The sequence below is a fragment of the Metarhizium acridum genome (assembly GCF_019434415.1).
Source record: "Metarhizium acridum strain ARSEF 324 chromosome Unknown scaffold_587, whole genome shotgun sequence".
Lineage (NCBI taxonomy): Eukaryota > Fungi > Ascomycota > Sordariomycetes > Hypocreales > Clavicipitaceae > Metarhizium > Metarhizium acridum.
In genome coordinates, this window is record NW_027094049.1 from 1541365 (window position 1) to 1561851 (window position 20487).

At 49.4% G+C, this 20487-nt stretch overlaps 2 protein-coding genes across 2 annotated transcripts; one reads left to right on the top strand and one right to left on the bottom strand.

Moving 5' to 3' along the window:
* Positions 1-49: 49 nt before the first annotated feature.
* On the bottom strand, positions 50-16935 carry J3458_022214 (Nonribosomal peptide synthetase; the record flags this gene model as incomplete). The annotated part of the gene is made up of 5 exons (XM_007811030.2): positions 50-507; positions 562-9016; positions 9124-10253; positions 10318-16365; positions 16435-16935. 5 exons carry the CDS (start codon positions 16933-16935, stop codon positions 334-336), a joined length of 16308 nt encoding a protein of 5435 aa, XP_007809221.2. The 3' UTR covers positions 50-333.
* Positions 16936-18245: 1310 nt separating this feature from the next.
* Positions 18246-19499, top strand: J3458_022215 (uncharacterized protein; the record flags this gene model as incomplete). Its single annotated transcript, XM_066123003.1, has 3 exons — positions 18246-18551; positions 18597-19333; positions 19451-19499. 3 exons carry the CDS (start codon positions 18246-18248, stop codon positions 19497-19499), a joined length of 1092 nt encoding a protein of 363 aa, XP_065972225.1.
* Between the last annotated feature and the right edge of the window lie 988 nt (positions 19500-20487).

Here is a 20487-nt window from a genome sequence, read left to right on the forward strand (position 1 = left end):
ATCGCATTACCCGCTGTGTCCAAGCGACATGAAAATAAATACGGCAGTGCCGCAGTGCCTATGATGAAGCAAGTTCTGATTGGTTCTTGAGAGATACATTCAAGTTTCAATCCCTGCTCCGGTAGAGTATGCTACACAATTTCTGACATTTTAGACCTTATCCAATACCGGAAATCGCGCATAAATGAAAAGACAGCAGAGGCTTCCAATAATCGCGGTAGCTTCTATGCCAACAATACATTATACACATGAGAAAGAAAACTATTTAGAAATAGCTATTGACACAATATACTCTTTTAATGGGTCGATAGAAACGCAAAGTACGCCATGCGTTCAGATATCCAGATTGACAATCTTCATTGTCGGTTGAGCCATCATTGCGGTCAACGTTTTGGCAAAATCAACTGCCATCTCGCCCGCCTGGCCATCTCGCATCATATCGGTCCAGTATGCGATGGATATTTCGACCGTGACGCCATCGACGTGGACAGCGACGGATATATCATACTGTTTACATTAGCAAGTATGCTTTTTGAACTGCGTACAAGAGTCAAAACATACCTGATTGGGATCTTGTCCTCCCTTGTTTTCAAATCTCAACAAAGACTCTTTTCTGTCCCCAGATTCAGAGTCTTTGCCCGCCCCATTCGAATATTGCATTGACATTATCGTGTTGAAGAGTCCCCGCGCTGCGCGTTGGGTGTGTTCCTTGATAGCTGGAACAAGACCGTATTGGTGGGGCAAACTCTGAAGAAAGTCATTCCTGGTCTGTTGTAATAGATCAAGCACCGTTGTCGTCGAATCTATGACTTGGCGGTACAAGAGCATGTGTATCAGCGCTCCAACAAGGTCCATCACACCATCAATGGGCATGTCTCGGCCGGACGTCAAGTATCCAAAGACAGCGTCGTCGCAGCCTGTATACTTGCGCAAGACTAGACCCCACGTCGACTGAATGAGATTCGCTACAGTCAAACCGTAAGTCTTGCAAAAGCCTTGGATCTGGGCAAAGTCTTCATTGAGATGGACATGCACAGAGCGCTGCTCTCTCTCGCTGCTGAGAGGAGCCTCAGGACGCGGCAAGTGGCATGGCTGAACAGCCTGCAAGTACTGCCGCCAGAAGATGGCATCTTGGCTGGCGGATTGTTGCCGCAGGAAGGCGATGTAATCGGAGTACATCGGACCAGGAGCAAGCTGGCCATTGCTTTCGTAGGCGATGTAAAGGTCGCGCATTAGGAGTCGCATGGACATGCCATCAATAAGAGCGTGACTGATGTCCAAGCTGCACATTACTTTGCTGGCCGTTTTGAAAATAGATAGACGATGGTGTGGCACCGGTTCGAGGAAATCGATCATACTTTGACTGCGCATTTTCTCCGACACATCGTCATCGTCGCATTCTATGATGGCAATTCTGGCCAGATGCTCATGGAGAACGACTTGATCGAAAGAATCCTTCCGAGGGACGCTTGGCACGAAAATGGTGCGAAGAGAAACGTGTCGGTCCACTACTCTTTGCCAAGCCGTCATTAACCGGGAATAGTCTACGGGTCCGGCTTGTGGTCCTGGTATGATGTCGTAGATATTCCGGACTCCGTATATTACAGGTGCCTTTTGTTGAGCCGATAGCATGGACTCCTGCATTGGTGACGTTGGGTACGCGGCTTCTATCTGCCTCGGGCCGATGCCAAGGCTGCTGAGATGGGATTGGAACTGGGAAAGTTTACTATCATCTAGCGAGAGGAGTGGAAAACTACTTCTTGTAAGTTGGAATTCCATGACAGACAACCGGTTCGTGATTGTGTTTAGGCACTCTTTGCTTTCTGACACCCATTGCCGAATCAAGTCTTGATGGTGCATGTGGCGATTGTAAGCAAAGGAAAAGCGCGTTTTGCCTTGGACGACCTCTACTGAAATCTCAAAGAGGGAAAACGGTTCCATATCTGGTCCTTGGTCTTTGTGTACTTCGTTTTCAACAAGGGGCTCTGGTCGGAGTAGCGCATCGTCTCTTTCCAGCTGCTGATAGCGACCCTGGTAATTGAGAATGACCTCCATTTGTGCGTGATTCCCGAACTTCTCTTTTCCTTCTGGCGACAAAAAGCGGGAACAGAAATAAGGATACCCACTGCTCGGGACTTGACGCCTTAAATCCTTGGTATGCGCCAGGATCTTTAGCTGATCTTCATCTTGCATCACCGGAACGTGCAGCGGATTCATGGTTGTGAACCAGCCAACTATTTCCGCTGCATCCAACTCAGGAGCCAAAGATTCTCTGCCGTGACCCTCGCTGAAAATTGTCGGCGTTGGCCGATCGGTAAAGACCCGGTGGAAGGAGTCAATCAAAGCTGAGAGAATGATATCCACGGGCTCCGTTTGGAGGGCTTCATTACTGACACCAAAAAGCTTCTCCGTAGTTTCTTCGTCCAGCAAGAACGTAGTCTCCAGCCGATCTTGAAAGATATTGGCTTGATTCAACATGCCCCAAAAGGCAAAGTCTGCTGGAGGGATTTGAAGCGGCATTACGTCCCGCGGAATGAGCTTTCTCGCGTATTCCGCCTGCGTCTTGGCCCAAGTCTGGAACGATGGTGGTTTCGGTGAAGACAGCCTGCCAGAGTCTAAGAGTTCTTCCAGGTCTCGCAGAATGTTTCTCCACGAGACTAAATCTATGACCAGGTGGTGGGCGCAAAGGAAAAGTAGTTGATATGAGTCCTCAACAGCGTCGTTGTCGCCGATATTGAATAAGGCAGCCGAGAACACTGGGCCTTCTCTTATGTTGATCGCGCGCTGGGAGGCCTCGATCAGTGGCATCATCTGTTCTCTCCGAGTCAGTTGATGCATACCGAAATGGTGTGAATCTGCCACATCCCCAGTAATACGCTGCGTCCATTGATTGTTTTCTCCCACAGAAAACCTTGCCCGTAGCAAGGAGTGTTGTCCAACCAACTTTTCGATAGCCCTAGCCATTTGCAGTGTTCCAATGCGTCTGGAGACACGCAGGAGGAAGCTCTGATGGAAATGATGAGACACTTCGGCTTTCGACTCGATGTCAAAATACATCTGCTGAATCGGCGCAAGACCAAAAGAAGAATCGAGAATTTCTGGATGGGCTAGTGTAGTCTCAGAAGTTGATTTTGCCAGAAGCGCCATCTGGCTGATGGACTTTGAGCGCAGAATGTGCTGTGTCGAGAGCTCAATCTTCTCCGTGCGGCATTTTGCTCTTAATTGCATTGCCGTTATGGAATCTCCTCCGAGACTCAAGAACGACCTGTCGAGTCTGACGGTCTGCAGATTGAGTACTTGACTCAATATCTTTTGAATCTTCTCTTCCATGATGGTTGCAGGGATGTGACTGCCATCCAACTCTCCGGCGTCACTTGAAGTTGAATAAACATCCTCGTCCATCTGCTCAACCCATTTTGTCATCTCTAGTCGGTTGAGCTTGCCCGAAACGGTCATGGACATGTGATCCACCACCAACCAGATTGAAGGAACCATGTATCCTGGCACAACCTCAGCGAGCTTCTTGCGTATGAGAGAAACTTCTAGCTGGGCGGATTCGGTTTGTATGAGTTGCGGCCTGTCTCTAGCAGCTGCTGGCGGAACAGATTCAAGCGATATGATGGCAGTCAGACGCTGCTGACCGGATTTCGACTTGGGAAGCAGAATCATTGCATGTCTGATGTGTCTGTCCGTAGACAAATGATGCTCAATCTCACTGGACTCGATGCGCTGTCCATGGAGCTTGAACTGTGTATCCTTTCTGCCGACGTAGTCAATGGATCCATCAAAGTTGTACTTCACTAAATCTCCCGTCTTGTAGAATCGCCTATCCCCGTGCCCCTTGGCCCAGGCAGGATTTGTGATGAAGCGCGCCCGAGTTGTCTCGTCTAGAGCAACATATCCGCGAGCTAGAATAGGGCCTTCAATCAAAAGCTCTCCAACACAGCCTATTGGGCAGAGGTGATCATGATTGGCAATCTCAGTGATCCACATCAACGCACCAACGCCGTATCCAATGTTTGTTGGTGACGTGTCCGACTTGAGTCCGCAGAGGGCGGTTGACCAAATGCTCGTCTCGGCCGGTCCATAAATATTGATCAGATGGACCCTACTCGCCCACACGGCTACATTTTCTTTCGTCACGGCCTCACCACCCAATGACAGGGTCTTCAGTGTTGGGACATCTGCGGGTTGGAGGAAGCTGGCCACGGTGGGCGTCAAATAAGCCCAATTGATCTTCATTCTGTTGATGAAAGCGGCCAGATCGTTCAACCTCTCTTCCTCTGTCGGCACACATACACAGCCGCCATATATCAGGGTCGTGAAAATTTCCCCGATACTCACGTCGAACGTGTAAGCAGCAAATTGCAAGACTCGGGAGTCGGTCCCCAAACGCATTGCTTTGCCGTGAGCTTGTGCACTGGCGCAAAGCGCACGATGCTCCAAGCAAATTCCCTTGGGAGTTCCAGTAGACCCTGATGTGAATACTACGAAGGCGGGATTCTCTGGCCTGGCACTAGTAAAAGTGCCTGTCGTTGGGTATTGGTTCGTCAGACTATCTGTAGGCAGGACAACGTTGACGTTCCACTCCTGGAAAATATGGCCATGTTGGTGTTGTGTCACAACAATGCTGGCTTTGACATCTTGAGCTATGGCTTGAAGGCGTTCCGGAGGGTGCTCAGGGTTAATGGCAACGCATGCGCCGCCAGCCTTGATGATGGCCAACATGGCGATGATGGTCCATGCAGACTTGTTGTAACAGACGAGTACCATAACCTCCGGCTTCACGCCGACTTGAACAAGGTGATGGGCTAGCTGAGTTGATCTGCTGTCGAGCTCAGCATAAGTAAAGTTGCCGTCCGATGCAAGAATTGCCGGGGCAAGTGGCCGAGCAGATACTTGGGCTTGGACGAGATGGTGCATCGTCTCGTTCTTCTCCAGCGGCGGTTCCTTATTCCATGCAGCAACCTGCTCTGCGTCTTGAGGACTGAAAAAGCTGACACCCCTTAAGGGGAGACAGCGAGACTCCTCCTTATTGAGTTGTCCAACCAAATGCTGGAACAAGTTGAGCATTTTCTGGATCCGATCGTGGCAGATGATCGCAGTGTCAAAACGGACCTCGACGTCGACTTTGTCAGCATCTTGGACGCATTCCACCACCAAGCTGTAGCTATCAAACCCAGCAACATCATAAGATACGGGAATCATCCCTAAAACACCCTCTGTATCTTCACTTGCTGCAGATTGAATGACGAAGAGATGCTTTAGATCAACGTAGTTCTCCAGGCTACGGAGATTCTGAAGGCCAACGTGTGCGAATGGTATCATCTCCGTCATCTTATTCTGAGTGTTTCTGAGATAGCCGACAACAGTTTGCTCCATGTCAAGATTCATGACAATTGGAACGGTCGTAATGGTTGGCCCAATCACGCTCTCGATACCTTGCATGTTCAAATTACGGCCCGAAAGCGCCATGGCAAATGCGACATCATTACTATTAGAATGTCGAGCCACCGCCAATGCCCATGCAGCTTGTAGGATACTGGACATTAAGGTTTCAGACTTGTAACTGCGAGTAATCGCAATGGAGTATGTGAAAGCCTGATTTGGGCGAGGTTTGTGAGTTAGGGAGCGCGCCTCGGGGAAGCTCGTGGGCTTGTCACCGGAGAGTTGTCCTTTCCAGAATGCCATTGATGCGCTTTGATCAATATTCTCAAGGTGCTCAATAAACTTGCTATATGGCACGGGCTTTGGAATCTCATCACCGTGGTAAATGCTTCGCAGCTTGTCAAAGAGCAACTGATTACTCCACGCATCGTAAACTGCATGGTGTGCGGTCCAGATAAATTGACCCTCCACGATGGCGTACCGAGAAAGGGGTTTTCCAAAATTCATGTTTTTGGCCAAGTCATCCTGCAAATATGCTCGCAGTGTTGACGCACTTTGCCACGCCGGGCTCTCGCGAACAACGACCTGCAAGTCCGTGTCTAAGATTCGTGTTCTCAAGATCGGGTGCATGTCTGCCAGTGTCTGCCACGCACTTTTGAAACGATCCAGGTCAAGTGTTTCTGGTAGCTGGAACACTTTTTGAGCAATGTACGCACCGGGATCCCGGATCGTAATACTAAACAGGCCCTTCTGTAGAGATGTGCATGGATAGACGTCCTCGATCGCCTCAATTTCAACGCCACAAAGGCTTGCTGCGATCTGAATGATATCTTCCGAAGAGTGTTGGCCTCGCAGCAGAGAGAAAGGCTCAATATCTGTCGCTGGAGTAAAAACAACCTCCTGAATGGCCTTTGCCATCTCGGATAGTTTTGGGAAGCGAAAAATGTCCGCCACAGATATCGAAAGATGGTTAGCACGAGCTTCAGCAACCAATCTCATTGCAATAATTGAGTCTCCGCCGGACTGGAAAAAGTTGTCATTTGCGCCGATTGTAGAAGCATTAATGCGCAACAGGCTGGCCCAGAAGCTCTGCAACTTTATTTCCATCGGGGTTGACGGTGCTACCTTTTCAACATCACCTAGCATGTAAGGCGCGAGCTGAGCTTTGGATAGTTTTGCAGCCATTTCTCGCATGGCTTTGCGATTCAGTTTACCGGATGAGGTAGTGGGAGCTTGACGGAGCACGACGAACAGCTGTGGCACCATATATGGTGGTAGGGAACCCACGAGTAATTGCTGGAGATGTAGCATGCTCCTTCGCAACTCTTCTGTCATTGGCACGAGATTGTTGTTTGTGCCGTGAACCAAGTGCTGATCTTTTTGAACAAGTTGAAGAAAAGCTGCCAAAGCTCGGTCCTCCTTATGCCCTTCCTTCGAGACGATCTCAACGGCCACATGCTGTGCGTCTGGGAGGCTCTGCCTGATGTGGTCTTCAATCTCGCATGGCTCGATCCTCTGGCCTCGAAGTTTGACTTGGGTGTCCTTTCTTCCAACGTAATCCAATGTTCCGTCAACGTTGTATTTGACTAAATCACCTGTCTTGTACATTCGCCGTGGCTTCCTTTGGCCACCCGTTGCCCATGGTGGATCAAAAATGAAAGCTGCGGATGTGGTTTGGGGATTTTTAACGTATCCTCGCGCCAAAATCGGTCCCTCGACTAGGAGCTCGCCGACACACCCAATTGGGGCCAAACGATTATGGTCGGTGACATCTGTGACCCATGTATGAGCTCCGTAGCCACGGCCAATATTCGCCGGTCGTTTTCCCGGGCTTAAGTGGGAGTTGGAAGTCCAAATGGTGGTTTCAGACGGTCCGTAGCTGTTGATCAAGTGTACTTTGGCTGCCCATCTCTCGACAAGATCCTGCCTGATCGCTTCTCCACCGAGAGCCAGTGATCGAAGAGTCGGAACTTGGGCGGGATCAAGGATATCAGCCATCGCAGGAGTCAGGAAAAGCCAATTAACTTTCCACTTGTTGATTACTCCAGTCAGGTCATTGAGCCTCTCGGCTTCGGATGGTACGCAGACACATCCTCCAAACATTAAAGTTGTGAGAACCTCGCTATTGCTGACATCAAACGTTGAAGCGGCAAAATTCAATGCTCGGGTGTCGCTGTCAAACTGCATGGAAGGCCCTTCGGCGTGTGCCATGGTGACCATGCTGCGGTGTTCTATCACCACGCCTTTGGGCTTCCCCGTAGATCCAGAAGTGAATACGACAAAAGCTGCACTCTCAGGCCGTGCGACAGAGGGTGCAGTGATGCCCGAAGTCGGTAGCGTAGTCACCCACGATGGTTCGACCACGATGATTCTGGGGACTACATTGACAAATAACTCTGCGTATTGGGGGGCTACTAGTATGAGGTCCGCGTCGATGTCGTCAATGATTCCCCGTAGACGACTAAGTGGATGGGCGGAGCTTAATGATACATAGGCACCACCGGCCTTGAGCACGGCAATCATCGTCACGATGGTCCATAGCGATTTGTCGAAGCATATGGGGACCATGACCTCAGGGCCGACGCCGAGATCAACCAAGTGTGCGGCCAAACCGTTGGACAGGCGATCCAGCTCTTGGTAAGAGAGCTCCCCATCCCATGCACAAATAGCAGGCGTATCGACAGGCCGGGAGCGCATCTGTTTTTCGATGACTTCATGGATACACATATTCATAGGATCGTGCTTTTGGCTGTTCCAGACTTCCAACTGCTGTCGGTCTTGTGGACTGACAAGATCGATCCCTTCCATCGTGGTAGAGTGCGATTCGTCATTAAGCTGACGAATGATATGCTGAAACTGCCACAGCATTCTTTTCATCTGTTCAGTCTCAATCACATTTTTATCGTAGCGCGCTTCGATACACACGTTCTCATTTTCGAGACTGCATTGAGCAATCAGCGCATACGTGTTGAAGTCATCTTCCTCTGTTGGTAATATTTCCAGGTCCAGAAAACTGTCAAATTCCCCCAGTGATTGGATAACGAGAAGATGCTTCAGGTCCAGTTCGTAATCTGGCTCAGCCTCGAGACAGAGTCGACGAAGACTTTGTATCCCCACATGCTCGTATGGCATCATCTCCATCGCTTGGCTTTGCATAATTTCCAGATACTTGTAAACGGTGGTATTCCCGCTCGGAAGCTTGATTCTCAGGGGCACTGTCGTGATAGTAGGCCCTGTCATTTTCATGATGCCAGGAACAGGAGCGGTGCGACCAGAGAGGGTCAAAGCAAGTATAATGTCATCAGATCTAGAATACTGAGAGACGACCATGGCCCATGCAGCCTTTATCAGAGTGGCACTAGTGATAGTGGAGTGCTTTTGGCGAGAAAGTGGAAGACGAAGAGTTTGCACTTGATCAGCTCGAGGCTTATATAAGGGGGCCGGCAGGACAGGGAAGCTTGTTGGTGCTTGCTCTCGCAAAAGCTGTGATTTCCAGAATGTATTTGAGGACTCCTTATCCCCTTGGGCAAGGAAATGAATAAATCGGTTGTAGGGTGGTGATTTCGATACCGCATCGCCCATGTATAGTTGTTTGGCTCTTTCAAACAACAGGTTTTGACTCCAGCCACTGTTTTTTCCTTGTGTTAGCCATTTTCCGTCTTGGCAAAAAAAAAGCTGCTCAAGTGCATCTCTGCCAAGAAGCAGGAGTTGCAATTGAACCAAAGACAAACTTACTCGTAGAGTGCATGGTGGACAGTCCAGACGAAGTATGAATCTTGTCCGAGTCCATCAATTATGCAAAGCCGATGGAGGAGCCCACCATACTCGATTGGAAGCCCTCGATCCTTTTCAAGATATGTTTCGAGGGTCAAGCCCTCTTTCCAAGGATTTTCCTCTCGCAAAACAACCTGCACAGAGTTCGTGTTGGTCAGAATGACTCTGGTTCTCAAGATTGGTTCGAGAGAGATCAGCTGCTGCCACGCGTTTCGGAAGCGATTCAAGTCGATGGTGGGTGGAATTTTAAAGACCATTCGTGCGACGTACGCACGAGGTAATCGAGTCGAGATTGCCATAAGCCCCTCTTGTAAAGGGGTGCACGGGTAAACATCTTCAATAAAGTTTTTCTCGACCTTGCATCTCTCCGCACAATGACCTATCATCTCTTCTCGACAAGATGGTTCAAGAAGAGCAAAAGAGTCTAAATCCACTAAATCTCTTGTCGTTGTTTCGGGAATTGCAACCGTCAATGCCATATCACAAAGATTCGGGTACTTGAATATGTCCATTACCGAGATCTGGATATTCGATGCTCGAGCAGCGGCAACTAGCCGCATAGCGGCGACTGAATCTCCTCCAAGTCCAAAGAAGCTGCCTTTGGCACCAATCATCTTCATGTCGATGCATAATACCACGCTCCAGAGCTGTTGCAGCCGTTGTTCGAGGTCTGTCGACGGAGGTTCCTTCATTTTATGTTCTAGAGAGTAGTCTGACCACTGTGTTTCCGAAAATTCGGCAGCAATCTTGCGGAGAGCTGCTCTGTTGGTCTTTCCAGACGGCGTCATTGGCATCTGACTCATAGGTATATACATAGCTGGAATCACATATCTTGGCAGCGATAGAGCTAAAGAGTTTTGAAGTCCTTGCAGGTCTTTCTGGAGCTGTGGCGTTAAAGGAATTGGCGTACTGTCCGAGGAGCCGATGGTGCTACCATCATCTGGGCCATCAATCACAAAGAAAGCGGCAAGGATTTTTCTGGTGGTTGCCTTTGGCACAAGTGCCTCGACAGTCACTTGTCGTAAGCTGGGTTGATGGTCAATGACCTGGGCTTCGATGTCGGTCAGATCAAGTCGCTGGCCATAGAGTTTCTAAATCACATGTTAGTGTTTGATTTCTTATTGACGATTTGTATAAAAGTCCCAATATTCTTACAATTTGTGTATCCCCACGGCCAAGTATATGAAGACTGCCGTCCGAGTTGTATCTGACCAAGTCTCCTGTTTTGTAAAATCTGCGATCCACTCCCGGCTGGGTGCGCGACCAGATTGGATTCCAAATGAATGACTGTTTGGTTTTTTCTGGGTCACCAAGGTAACCGGCCGATAAAATAGCTCCTTCAATGAGCAACTCACCGACACAGCCAAGTGGTGCAAGCTTGTCATGATTGTTGGGCTCAACAACCCAACCAAGACCTCCGACAACTCGTCCTATGTTCGCTAGATCTGTATCATCCGAGATATTGCAACTGTATGAGCTAGTTATACTGCACTCCGCAGGGCCGTATACATTAACGAGCGTGTCAAGATTTCCGGCCCATATGTCCACAACTTCCTTGGTCAACGCCTCGCCACCTAGCTGCAGGATTCGCACGGAGGGAACATCAGCAGGTCGAATGAGTGCCGCAACAGTCGCTGTTAGGTCAATTGATGTGGCTTTGGCATCATGAATCGCTTGGGAGAGATTGTTCATTCTGTCATGGTCCGAGATGTTGCAAATGCAGGCTCCAAACATCAGCGAGCCTAGGATGTCCGATATCGAAACATCAAATGTGTACGCAGCAAATTGCAGCACCCTCTGACCTGGTCCATTTCCCTTCACTATCAAATTGTTCCAAAGAGCGAATGTCGCCAGGGAGTAATGGTAGAGTTGGATTCCCTTTGGATTCCCGGTAGTTCCAGACGAAAAGATGACATATGCGACGTTATCGGGCTGGACTGAAGCACAAGGTATGCCTGCCACAGTAGGAAGTGCATTGATGAATCCCTGGTCAACAGAGATAATAGTGTCGACGAATCCTTCCAGGAGGTGAGCATTTCGAGGTGCAGTCACAGCTACCTTCGCACTACACATGGCGCTGATGGCCTCGAGACGCGTTGACGGCTGCGCTGGATCCATGGGAATGCAGGCACCACCGGCCTTCAAGATGGCCATAATGGAAATGGTCGCCCATGCCGATTTGTGGAAGCAGAATGGGACATAGACTTGAGGTCCAACACCCATGCTAACGAGGTGATGAGCCAGCTTTGTAGACAAGACATCAAGCTCGGCATAGGTGAAATTTCCATCAAAAGAGCAAATCGCCGGTGCTTCGGGTTGCTTCAATGCCTGTTCGTGGAAGAGATGATGGATGCAATGATAATGTGCTGGTGGTAGGTCTGCATTGCATTGCAAAATTTGTGTCATGTGTTCACCCCCTACCAGGTCAATGTCGTCAACTGTACTGTTAATGTTTCGCACAATACAGTCGATAGCCCTGCTAAACATGCAGCCAAGGTTCTTGGCCTGTTCGCTCGAAATGCTAGATGTCCAGTACCCAAGAGTCGTGACAACATTGGCTTCAGACACCATGACATCCAAAGTCACTTCGTATTCTGGTGGATCGTACGCTTCTAGACCGACCACAGAGATTGTGCTTTCATTTTCCTCAGCTCCCTCCTGGGCTTTCTGGAAGGACAGGACGGTATTGAAGAGCGGTTGGCCAGCCAGCCCCAGCTCGTGCTGAATGTCCGCGAGTGGGTAGTGTTGGTGTTCCATGCCGAGAAGGAAGTCTCCTTGAACCTTTTGAAGGATTTCTAAGATGGATACATCATCTTCCAGTCCCAATCGCGATACGAGCATTGTTATGAAAGGACCAACCGCTCTATCGATATCGCGGATTGGGGCTTCCCTTCCAGACAGCAAGTAGCCGAAACAGACATCATTTCGCCCTGTGTGTGCTCGGAGCACAAGGCCCCAGGCTACATGGAAGATATTGGATAAGGTAAGATTATTTCGCTGGCAGAAGTCAAGCAGTACGCTAGCCTCGATGTTAATATTGACCTCCATCTCGAGGAACTGTGGATCCTTTGCAGATCCTTGAATCGAAGGCAAGCACGTCGGTTCGATACCTTTCAAATAATTCATCCAGTATTTGAGACCAGAACCTTTGGGAAGCGATCCCAAATACGCGATGTACTCACGGAATAGTGGCGCAGGTCGGTCAGGAGTCGTCCCGTCATAAGCCAGGATGAAGTCTTGAAGGATAATGGGCATAGAGCCTCCATCAATAACGGCATGATTGAATTCGAACTGACAAAAGACTCGACCCTCGTTTGTTTGGCACACGCTTAGTCGATTTGGTGGCTCAATGTCAGTGAATTCGATGGGAGCCTGGTTTTCAAACATGTTTCCGGGGTCGGCCCCGTCGATTTGGAATCTTGAGACCCTGCCGCGATAATCTTTGAGTACAACTTGATCATACACACCTTCTGTACTTACACTCGGAATAAATATAGTTCTCAGGACAGAGTGTCGCTGAACGACCTTCTCCCACGCACTCGCCAGCCGATCGAGGTCAACTGGATCGGCAGACCTCGACACAATCTCAGCCGTATGCCGATATTTATATACACCGGTAGATTTACTCTGACTGATCAGCAAACCTTGCTGCATGGGAGAGCAAGGGTAGACGTCCTGCACTTCCTCAAATGATATACCGATCTGAGGGAGAAGGTCATTCGAGAGCCTCTCTAGCCCCTTGTATGACATTTTGAGCATTGGGAAGTCACTCAAGGTATGCTGAAATCTTGTCTTTGACAATTGGTCAATGCACTTGGTAAAAGAATCCGGAAGAGACGCGATCCACTCTTTCAATTTTAGCATATTCTTCATATTGTGGTTGTAAACGAAAGAGAATTGCATCTGATTACTGATCATCTCGGCAGTGATCTCAATCAGTGCAAAACGCCGGACGTTTGGACCAATATCGGATGTGTTTGCCGTCATGGTACGAGGTTCTTGGCGGAGCAACGCGTCCGGTTTCTCCAGTTGTTGATACAGGCCGAGATAGTCAAAACAGATCTCTACCTGAGAGTGATCGGCAAAAGCCTCCATGCCCTCCTGGTTCAGGAATCTGGAGGCAAAATAAGGACGCCCGTTGGCTGGAATAGCGTGACGATTGTCCTTGATTTGACGTGTGAATTCCACAATATCGTCTTCAAAGCCAGCGCTGGTGCATAGCGGAAACATTGTCGTGAACCAACCCACAGTCTCAGAAATGTCAATCTCGTCCGTCCAAGACTCTCTTCCGTGGCTCTCTCGGAAGAATGCAGGTGTGGCGCGATCGTTGAAGACGTGAGCAAAAGAATACATCAAAATCGATAGGATCAGGTCAATAGGCTCAGTGCGAAGCGCTGCGTGACACTGGCTTCCCATGAGAGACTTGGTCAAGTCTAGACTTAGTTTGACCGTATCTTCAGAAGTATCCGAAATGAAGTTCTTTTGATATTCCATTCCCCAATATTGCATATCAGGTGGTGCGACACTGAAAGGGAGAACTTTGCTAGGACTTCCATGGTCTCTGGCGTTATCAGCTTGCAGTTGAAGCCATTTCTGGTAAGGCAATGATACATGGTTGGCAATCCCCCCGGTTGTTACCGCGTCTTCAAGGTCTTTCATGACGACACGCCACGATACCAAGTCAATGATGGCATGGTGAGCAACGAGAAACAGAAACTGACCCTTGCTCTCGACGTTAAAGACATGCGCAGCGAAGACTGGTCCGCGGATGAGATCCAAAGATGATTGCGCATCTTCAATAATGGCATCAATATCTTTGACTGCGATGAGATCATGGACCAGGAAATTGTATGTGCCCTGCACCTGTTTTAAAATCACTTGCTGCCAGGTTCCGTGTTCACCCTCGAGAAATCGGGCACGAAGCATGGAATGTTTGGCGACTACCATTTGGAATCCCTTGCGCAGCTCCTCAACTTCTGTTTGCCGAGTGATGTTCAGGAAGAAACTTTGGTTATAGCGTGTGGAAGATCCATTGGAGGCCAAAGGGGTGGTGGCGACGTACATTCGCTGCACGGGGGAGAGGTCAAAGGGCGTATCGAAGCTCTCCTCGTGGTCATGTGCCGAACTTGTAACATTAACCACACGTAGTGCCAGTTCCGAGATGCCCTTCAGAGCAATGATATCTTTGACGGTGATGGCCATCCCTCTTGACCTGCATCGTGAAACGACCTGCATGGCCGAAATGGAGTCTCCACCAAGGCTCAGGAACGATCGGTCGAGTGGGATTCGGCTGAGTGTCAGGTTAAGAACGTCGCTATATACGAGCTGCAGTTGCGTCTCGTTTTCTGTCATTTCTGTTGCCCCTTGACCCTGTGACTGAACTCCGACAACTCTGTCGTATGTTTCATCATCCATCTCGGCGATCCACTTTGACACTTGACTCCTAGCCATCTTGCCTGAGAGCATGAGCGGGATTGCTTCGACTATGATCCAAGTTTCAGGAACCATATAATGAGGCACATGCCGGCCAAGCTGCTCTTTAATGTCTGCAACCTGTTCACTCGCACGTTCTCGGGCTTCTTCTGGGATCAACCGAACATCGGAAGTTTTAGAAGTGTCTGGCAGGAAATCTTTGAGTGAGAGGGCGACAACAAGGCGCTCTTTACAAGGGCCAGTCTTTGGTAATACGACGATGGCGTGCTGCGTAAGTCCATGCACCGATATATGATGCTCGATCTCGCCCAGCTCGATGCGTAGGCCTCGTAGCTTCACTTGGGTGTCTTTACGACCGATGAAGTGAATTGTACCATCAGTGTTGTATCGTGCCAAATCTCCCGTTTTGTATAATCGTCTAGAAGCTCCTTGTTCTGTAATAGGTCCCCAATGCGGCCCTGTAACAAATACCTCTGCCGTTTTTTCAGGAGCATTCAGATATCCTCTGGCAACAATTGGTCCTTCAATTAACAACTCTCCGACGCAGCCAACCGGGACCAACTTGTTGTGATCTTCAGCATTCACAATCCAGCAGAGACCACCAACTGCACGTCCGATGTTGGAAGGACTCGTTGTCGGGGTCAGGTTAGGGTTTCCGGCTGCAGCGACGGAGCATTCGCTGGGACCATAGCCATTTCCCAGTTGTACATGCTCGGCCCAAGTGTCTATATCAGATCTGGATAGTGCCTCGCCACCCAAAATTAGCGTTTTCAAATCAGGAACGTCTCTTGGATCAATGACTTTGACCAAAGATGGAGTCAAGAAGGCCCAGGTTATTTGAAACGTGTTGATGAGCTTGGCTACCCCCTCATTCATCGATGCTGCACTGGGCATGCATATACATGCTCCATGCATCAATGCCGTCATTATCTCCAACAGACTAACGTCGAAACTAAACGATGCCAGCTGAAGAACGCGACTCGACGAATCCATATTTGCCACCTCTGCCTGCGCTACGGCTCCGCTGCAGAAGGATGAATGCTCAACGACGCAAGCCTTGGGGCGGCCGGTGCTTCCCGAAGTAAAAATAATGTAAAGAATGTTATTTGGACGAACCGCGGTGACAGGAGGTTGAGTTTGGAGTGTCAGTGCATCGACGGACTGCGGCCCCAAGGGAACAACCTTGAGCCCCGAGTCTGTCCATTGGCCTGCTTGTGCAACCGAAGTCAAGACCAAAGTTGAAGCGATTTGACTGATGATATCATCGCGGCGGCCTTTTGGATGCGAAGGGTCAATGAAAACAAACGCTCCACCAGCCTTCACCACGCCCAGCAACGCGACAATAGCCCATGCAGACTTCTCAAAGCAGAGGGGGACGATAACCTCGGGGCCGATACCCAAACCTGAAAGGTGATGGGCTAGGCGATTGGAATAATCCTCAAGCTGACGGTATGTCATGCATGCGTCCCAGCCGCAGATGGCGAGGGCATGCGGCTGCTGCTCAACCCGCGACTGTATGATGTGGTGCACGCATCTATCGATTACTCGAGGCTGCGTCTTGTTCCAACCCCAGATTGAAGCGAGGTCGCGGTCACTGATTAGCTCCAGGTCATTGAGCTTTTGATCTGGATGGAGGACGATGAGAGATACAGCTTTGGCGAATGTGGCGCCGATATTGACAGCCTCCTCCTCAGCAAGGGTGGACGTGGAAAAGCTGAGCGTCATCTTCAGCATGTTGTCCGAAGCCTGAACCAGTAAAACAATGTTTCCCTACAGCGACCAAGTTAGAAAAAATACTCTTTACACTTGCTCCGACTCAGCACGGCTTAGGATACTAACAGTGTTCTGACTACTTCGGGGCACAGCTGCAACCACCTTTCCGGGTTGATGGACTTGGAACACAAGTTGACTGTCCGACAGCGATGAGCTATCCCTTGTTTCTGGGCTCTTCTCAGCGTCAAAGGTCTTTGTTTGAAGAAGTTCAATATTTCTCAACAGGTTCAAGACCGAGACTGTTTCATCAAGGAGAAGCTGACAGGATGCCGGGGCCGCATCAACTCTGCCATCCTGTACCAACGACGAGAAGACAACATGGTCCAGACCGAGATATTTTCCAAGCACAAGTCCCCAGGCGGCTTTGAATATGGTATGCAATTGAAAAGCATTTTCATGACAAAACCGCTGCAGAGATTCGACATTGTCGCTCAAGGCGACGCTCACTGACCGCCGCTGGCCTTGCAGAGCGTAAATACCATCCGTATGCGAGACGGCAGTGTGAAGGCTGCCAGTTTCTTGGAGATTTGTGCTCTTCAAGAGCAACGTTTCACCGACGGAGGCCATGAGTACGTTTTTTCTGAGATGTAGCTATTTGTTTTGAGTTGGAGGAATTACCTTGGGAAGTATCGGACAGAGGTTGTGAGAGGATGGCGTTGTTTTGGTATTGACCAACTATGGGGTATCTAGGTTTGAGCTTTGCCAAATCCGCGACGAATAATTTCTATTCTCTTTTAATGCTTTGTTGGTAACGACTTCACCTCATTTGCCTTCGGTGGACGCCCAAAGCTTGAGTCTTCCTTGAGTACTTGAAAGGGGAAGATTGTCGGGAAAACTTGCATAAATTCCAGTGGCAGGTATACTGGCGCGCGCTCAAATCGAATGTCCAAGTGCCCAGAGAAACGGCTGCATTTGTTCCAAACCATCCAATAGCTTCTCATTCAAGTGATTTCATTTCTCCTGGGAGTTTGCCATACTTGCTGACAGGATGACTTATGCGTGACACCCACGTTGAGATTCTCACAAGTGCCTCGCGGTCCAAAAGGCACAGCTGAACGCTTACATTATTTCATCGGTTGCACGTCAAGTTGCTTTTGCCTGTCCCGTCAGCGGATACGTAGAATTGGTCAAAACTACATATGTAATGTAAGTGGTCCGCTCTCAGCCTCACACGACCCTTGTCACGCAAGCAACGTCAGCCATTTCCAGGGGGGCGTATGCATAATTACAACGAGGTGAGATCAACGGTGACGGGTACTCCGTATAGATCCACGGTAAGCACGGCAAGCTAGACATGCTACGATTTACTAATACCACACCCCCTTTGGTCGGACATGTCAGCGTACTTACCAAAGGACCGCGGTAGAGTCGTGCGACATCTGCTGGGATCCAACACGACGGCGGCAGGTGTTGGAGGACATGTATGGAGGAGGAGCTGAGTATGTGAATGCAGCTAGCGGTCCGTGTATGGTTCATTTCATTTCAGACCTACGCGTCAGCCTTCCTCGGCCGCCTACCTCAAGACGTGTGTATGTACGTTTTGTCATTGAGAGGCCCCTGTATGTTCTGCGCAAGCGCACACTTTCCATGATTTGGGGTTTAGAGACGAACATGTGCCCAAGGTATTGATTCCACCAGCCCAAGCAGTTCCTAGAACGTCTATCGCCCTTCAAAGTAAACGCAGTCTGTTCGCCCACCCTAGACCAACGACCAGTTGTGATTCCGCAGGTCCCATGTGCCACCTCCATACGACAAGAGGACCCTGTGTGATTCTTGTCTGTTTTTGCCCGTTTCTTACTGCCTTGTGACTTGTCCGATTTTAACAACAACAACAAAGGCTCATCAGGCACAAGCAAACATTGTCGGCAGCAGCAAGGATGGCCTCGCTCGTCTTTCGTCGACTTCTTGGCCGCTCCGTGTCTGAAAGCTGCAGTATTGCCGTTGAGAATAATTTTGGACCAGTCGTCGAGGGATGTTTGGACAACTTCGACTTCACGCTTCTATTCGAAGAAGCCATCCTCTCAATAACCCCAATGGGCGTGACCATTCTCTTACTGCTTCATCGACTTCTGCATTTGCACAAGCAACCTCAAAAGGTCTATGCTGGAGGTTTATTGCAGAAAGCCAAACTGGTAATTCCCACTCTAAATTGCCTCGCTGCCATGAAAACACCGTCCCTCGCCGTAAGACCTCATCCACAGTCTAGTAGCTAACGCAAATTTGTCAAGGTTGCATTCGCTGTCTTGACAACAGTCCAGATAGCGCTCGTTGCCATTGCAGCTCTTCCCGGCACCCCGACTACGAAAGCGTCCCTGGCATGTGCTGTAGTCAATCTGCTGGGAACGGCCGTCTTGTGGGTTTCATCTCATCTCGAGCATGTGCGCTCGGTCCGGCCGTCTCTAATTCTGAACGCCTATTTCTTCTTTTCGCTTCTTTTTGACATTGTACGGACGCGGACCCTCTGGGCAATCTCGCGAAATGCCGCATTTGCCAGTGGCTTCTGCGTTTCCATTGGCCTGAAGGTCGTTTGTTTGGTCCTCGAGGCCGTGGAGAAGCGAAGTATTCTTCTTCCCGAATATGCCAAGTATCCATCAGAAGCCACAGCCAGTTTTTTCAATCGCAATTTCTTCCTGTGGCTATGCCCAACCTTGATTCGAGGATTCAGCAGAGAGCTGGTCGTTACAGAGTTGGAGGCCAACGACAGGGCCCTTGACCCGAATACCCATCAGAGCAAGCTCCAGGCGCTTTGGCACAAGTGGAAGAGATGGAACAAGAAGATGTCTCACTCACTTCTGGTGACATATGCCGTTCACTTTCGATGGAAGCTCGCAGCCGCCGTCATTCCCCGTCTCTGCCTCATAGGCTTCAAATTTGCGCAACCTTTTTTGGTTCAGTCGGCCGTTGTTCATCTCTCCGACCTGAATGGTGAACATTCAAGAAACTCGGGCTATGGGCTGATCGCCGCGTATGTAATTGTTTACATTGGAATTGCAGTAAGAGAAGCGGTTTTTTTTTGCCTTGTGACGGACACAAACTCCGTTTCCACTGACGATAGTCGACTGACACTTATTTTTCTTTCCAGGTCAGCGGTACGAAAGCACAGCACAAAGCGTTTCGTCTCATCACAATGATCAGAGGAACTTTAATTAGTCAGATTTTCGATCATACTCTCAAACTCAGCATATCGTCTTTAAATGAGTCCCAAGCCGTTACGCTTATGAGTTCTGATATCGAGAGGATCGGCACAGGATTGCGCAACGTGCATGAAATTTGGGCATGTATCATTGAGATAGCACTGGCTATGTGGCTACTCCAAGGTCAACTCGGAATATCGATTATAGCGACTGGACTCGTAACTTTATGTATGTGCTTGCCTCTCTCTAGCCCCGGGTAAAAGTAGCTCTGATCTGACATGGTATAGTCTGTACTGGTGGCGCGGTCTGGGTGGCAAAAGGTGCTGGAGATCGTCAAAGCGTCTGGCTTGAAGCAATTCAAAGGCGAGTACATGCAACGGCAAATATGCTCGGCTCGATGAGAGGCGTGAAGATGTCCGGTCTCACCAATGACTTGTCCGCCAATATTCGAAAATTGCGACTCGAGGAAATTAGTTCTTCATACGAGTTCAGAAGACTGCTTGTGCGCGTCGTGAATCTATGTGAGTAGCTAAGAAATCCGCTGGAGGGTTGGTATGGCATATTGACGATTGCAAAATAGCTTTCATGTCAACCGCTATGACTCCTGTCATTACGTTCCTCGTCTTTAGCATTTTGGCCAAAGTCAACAACTCTCAAACACTGACTCCAGAGATTCTATTTCCCGCCTTGACACTGTTTGAACTCCTCGCTTCTCCTGTTTCCGTACTAATTGAAACCCTTGGAGGTGTCATGTCTGCGGTCGGTTCCTTCCAGCGAATCGGCGAGTATCTCGCGAAGGAAGTACAAGTTGATAGCAGGAACAACGTCACCTATGACAAACATGAGTCCTTTGGACTCGAAATGCCGCCAATTATCCCCAGGTCAATCATCTCGACGGGAAGACGGGAGTTAGAAAACTGCATCGAGGTGGTCAAACTAAGTGTTGGCTTTGGCAACGCTGAGGCGCCGGTTTTGAAGGAGCTTA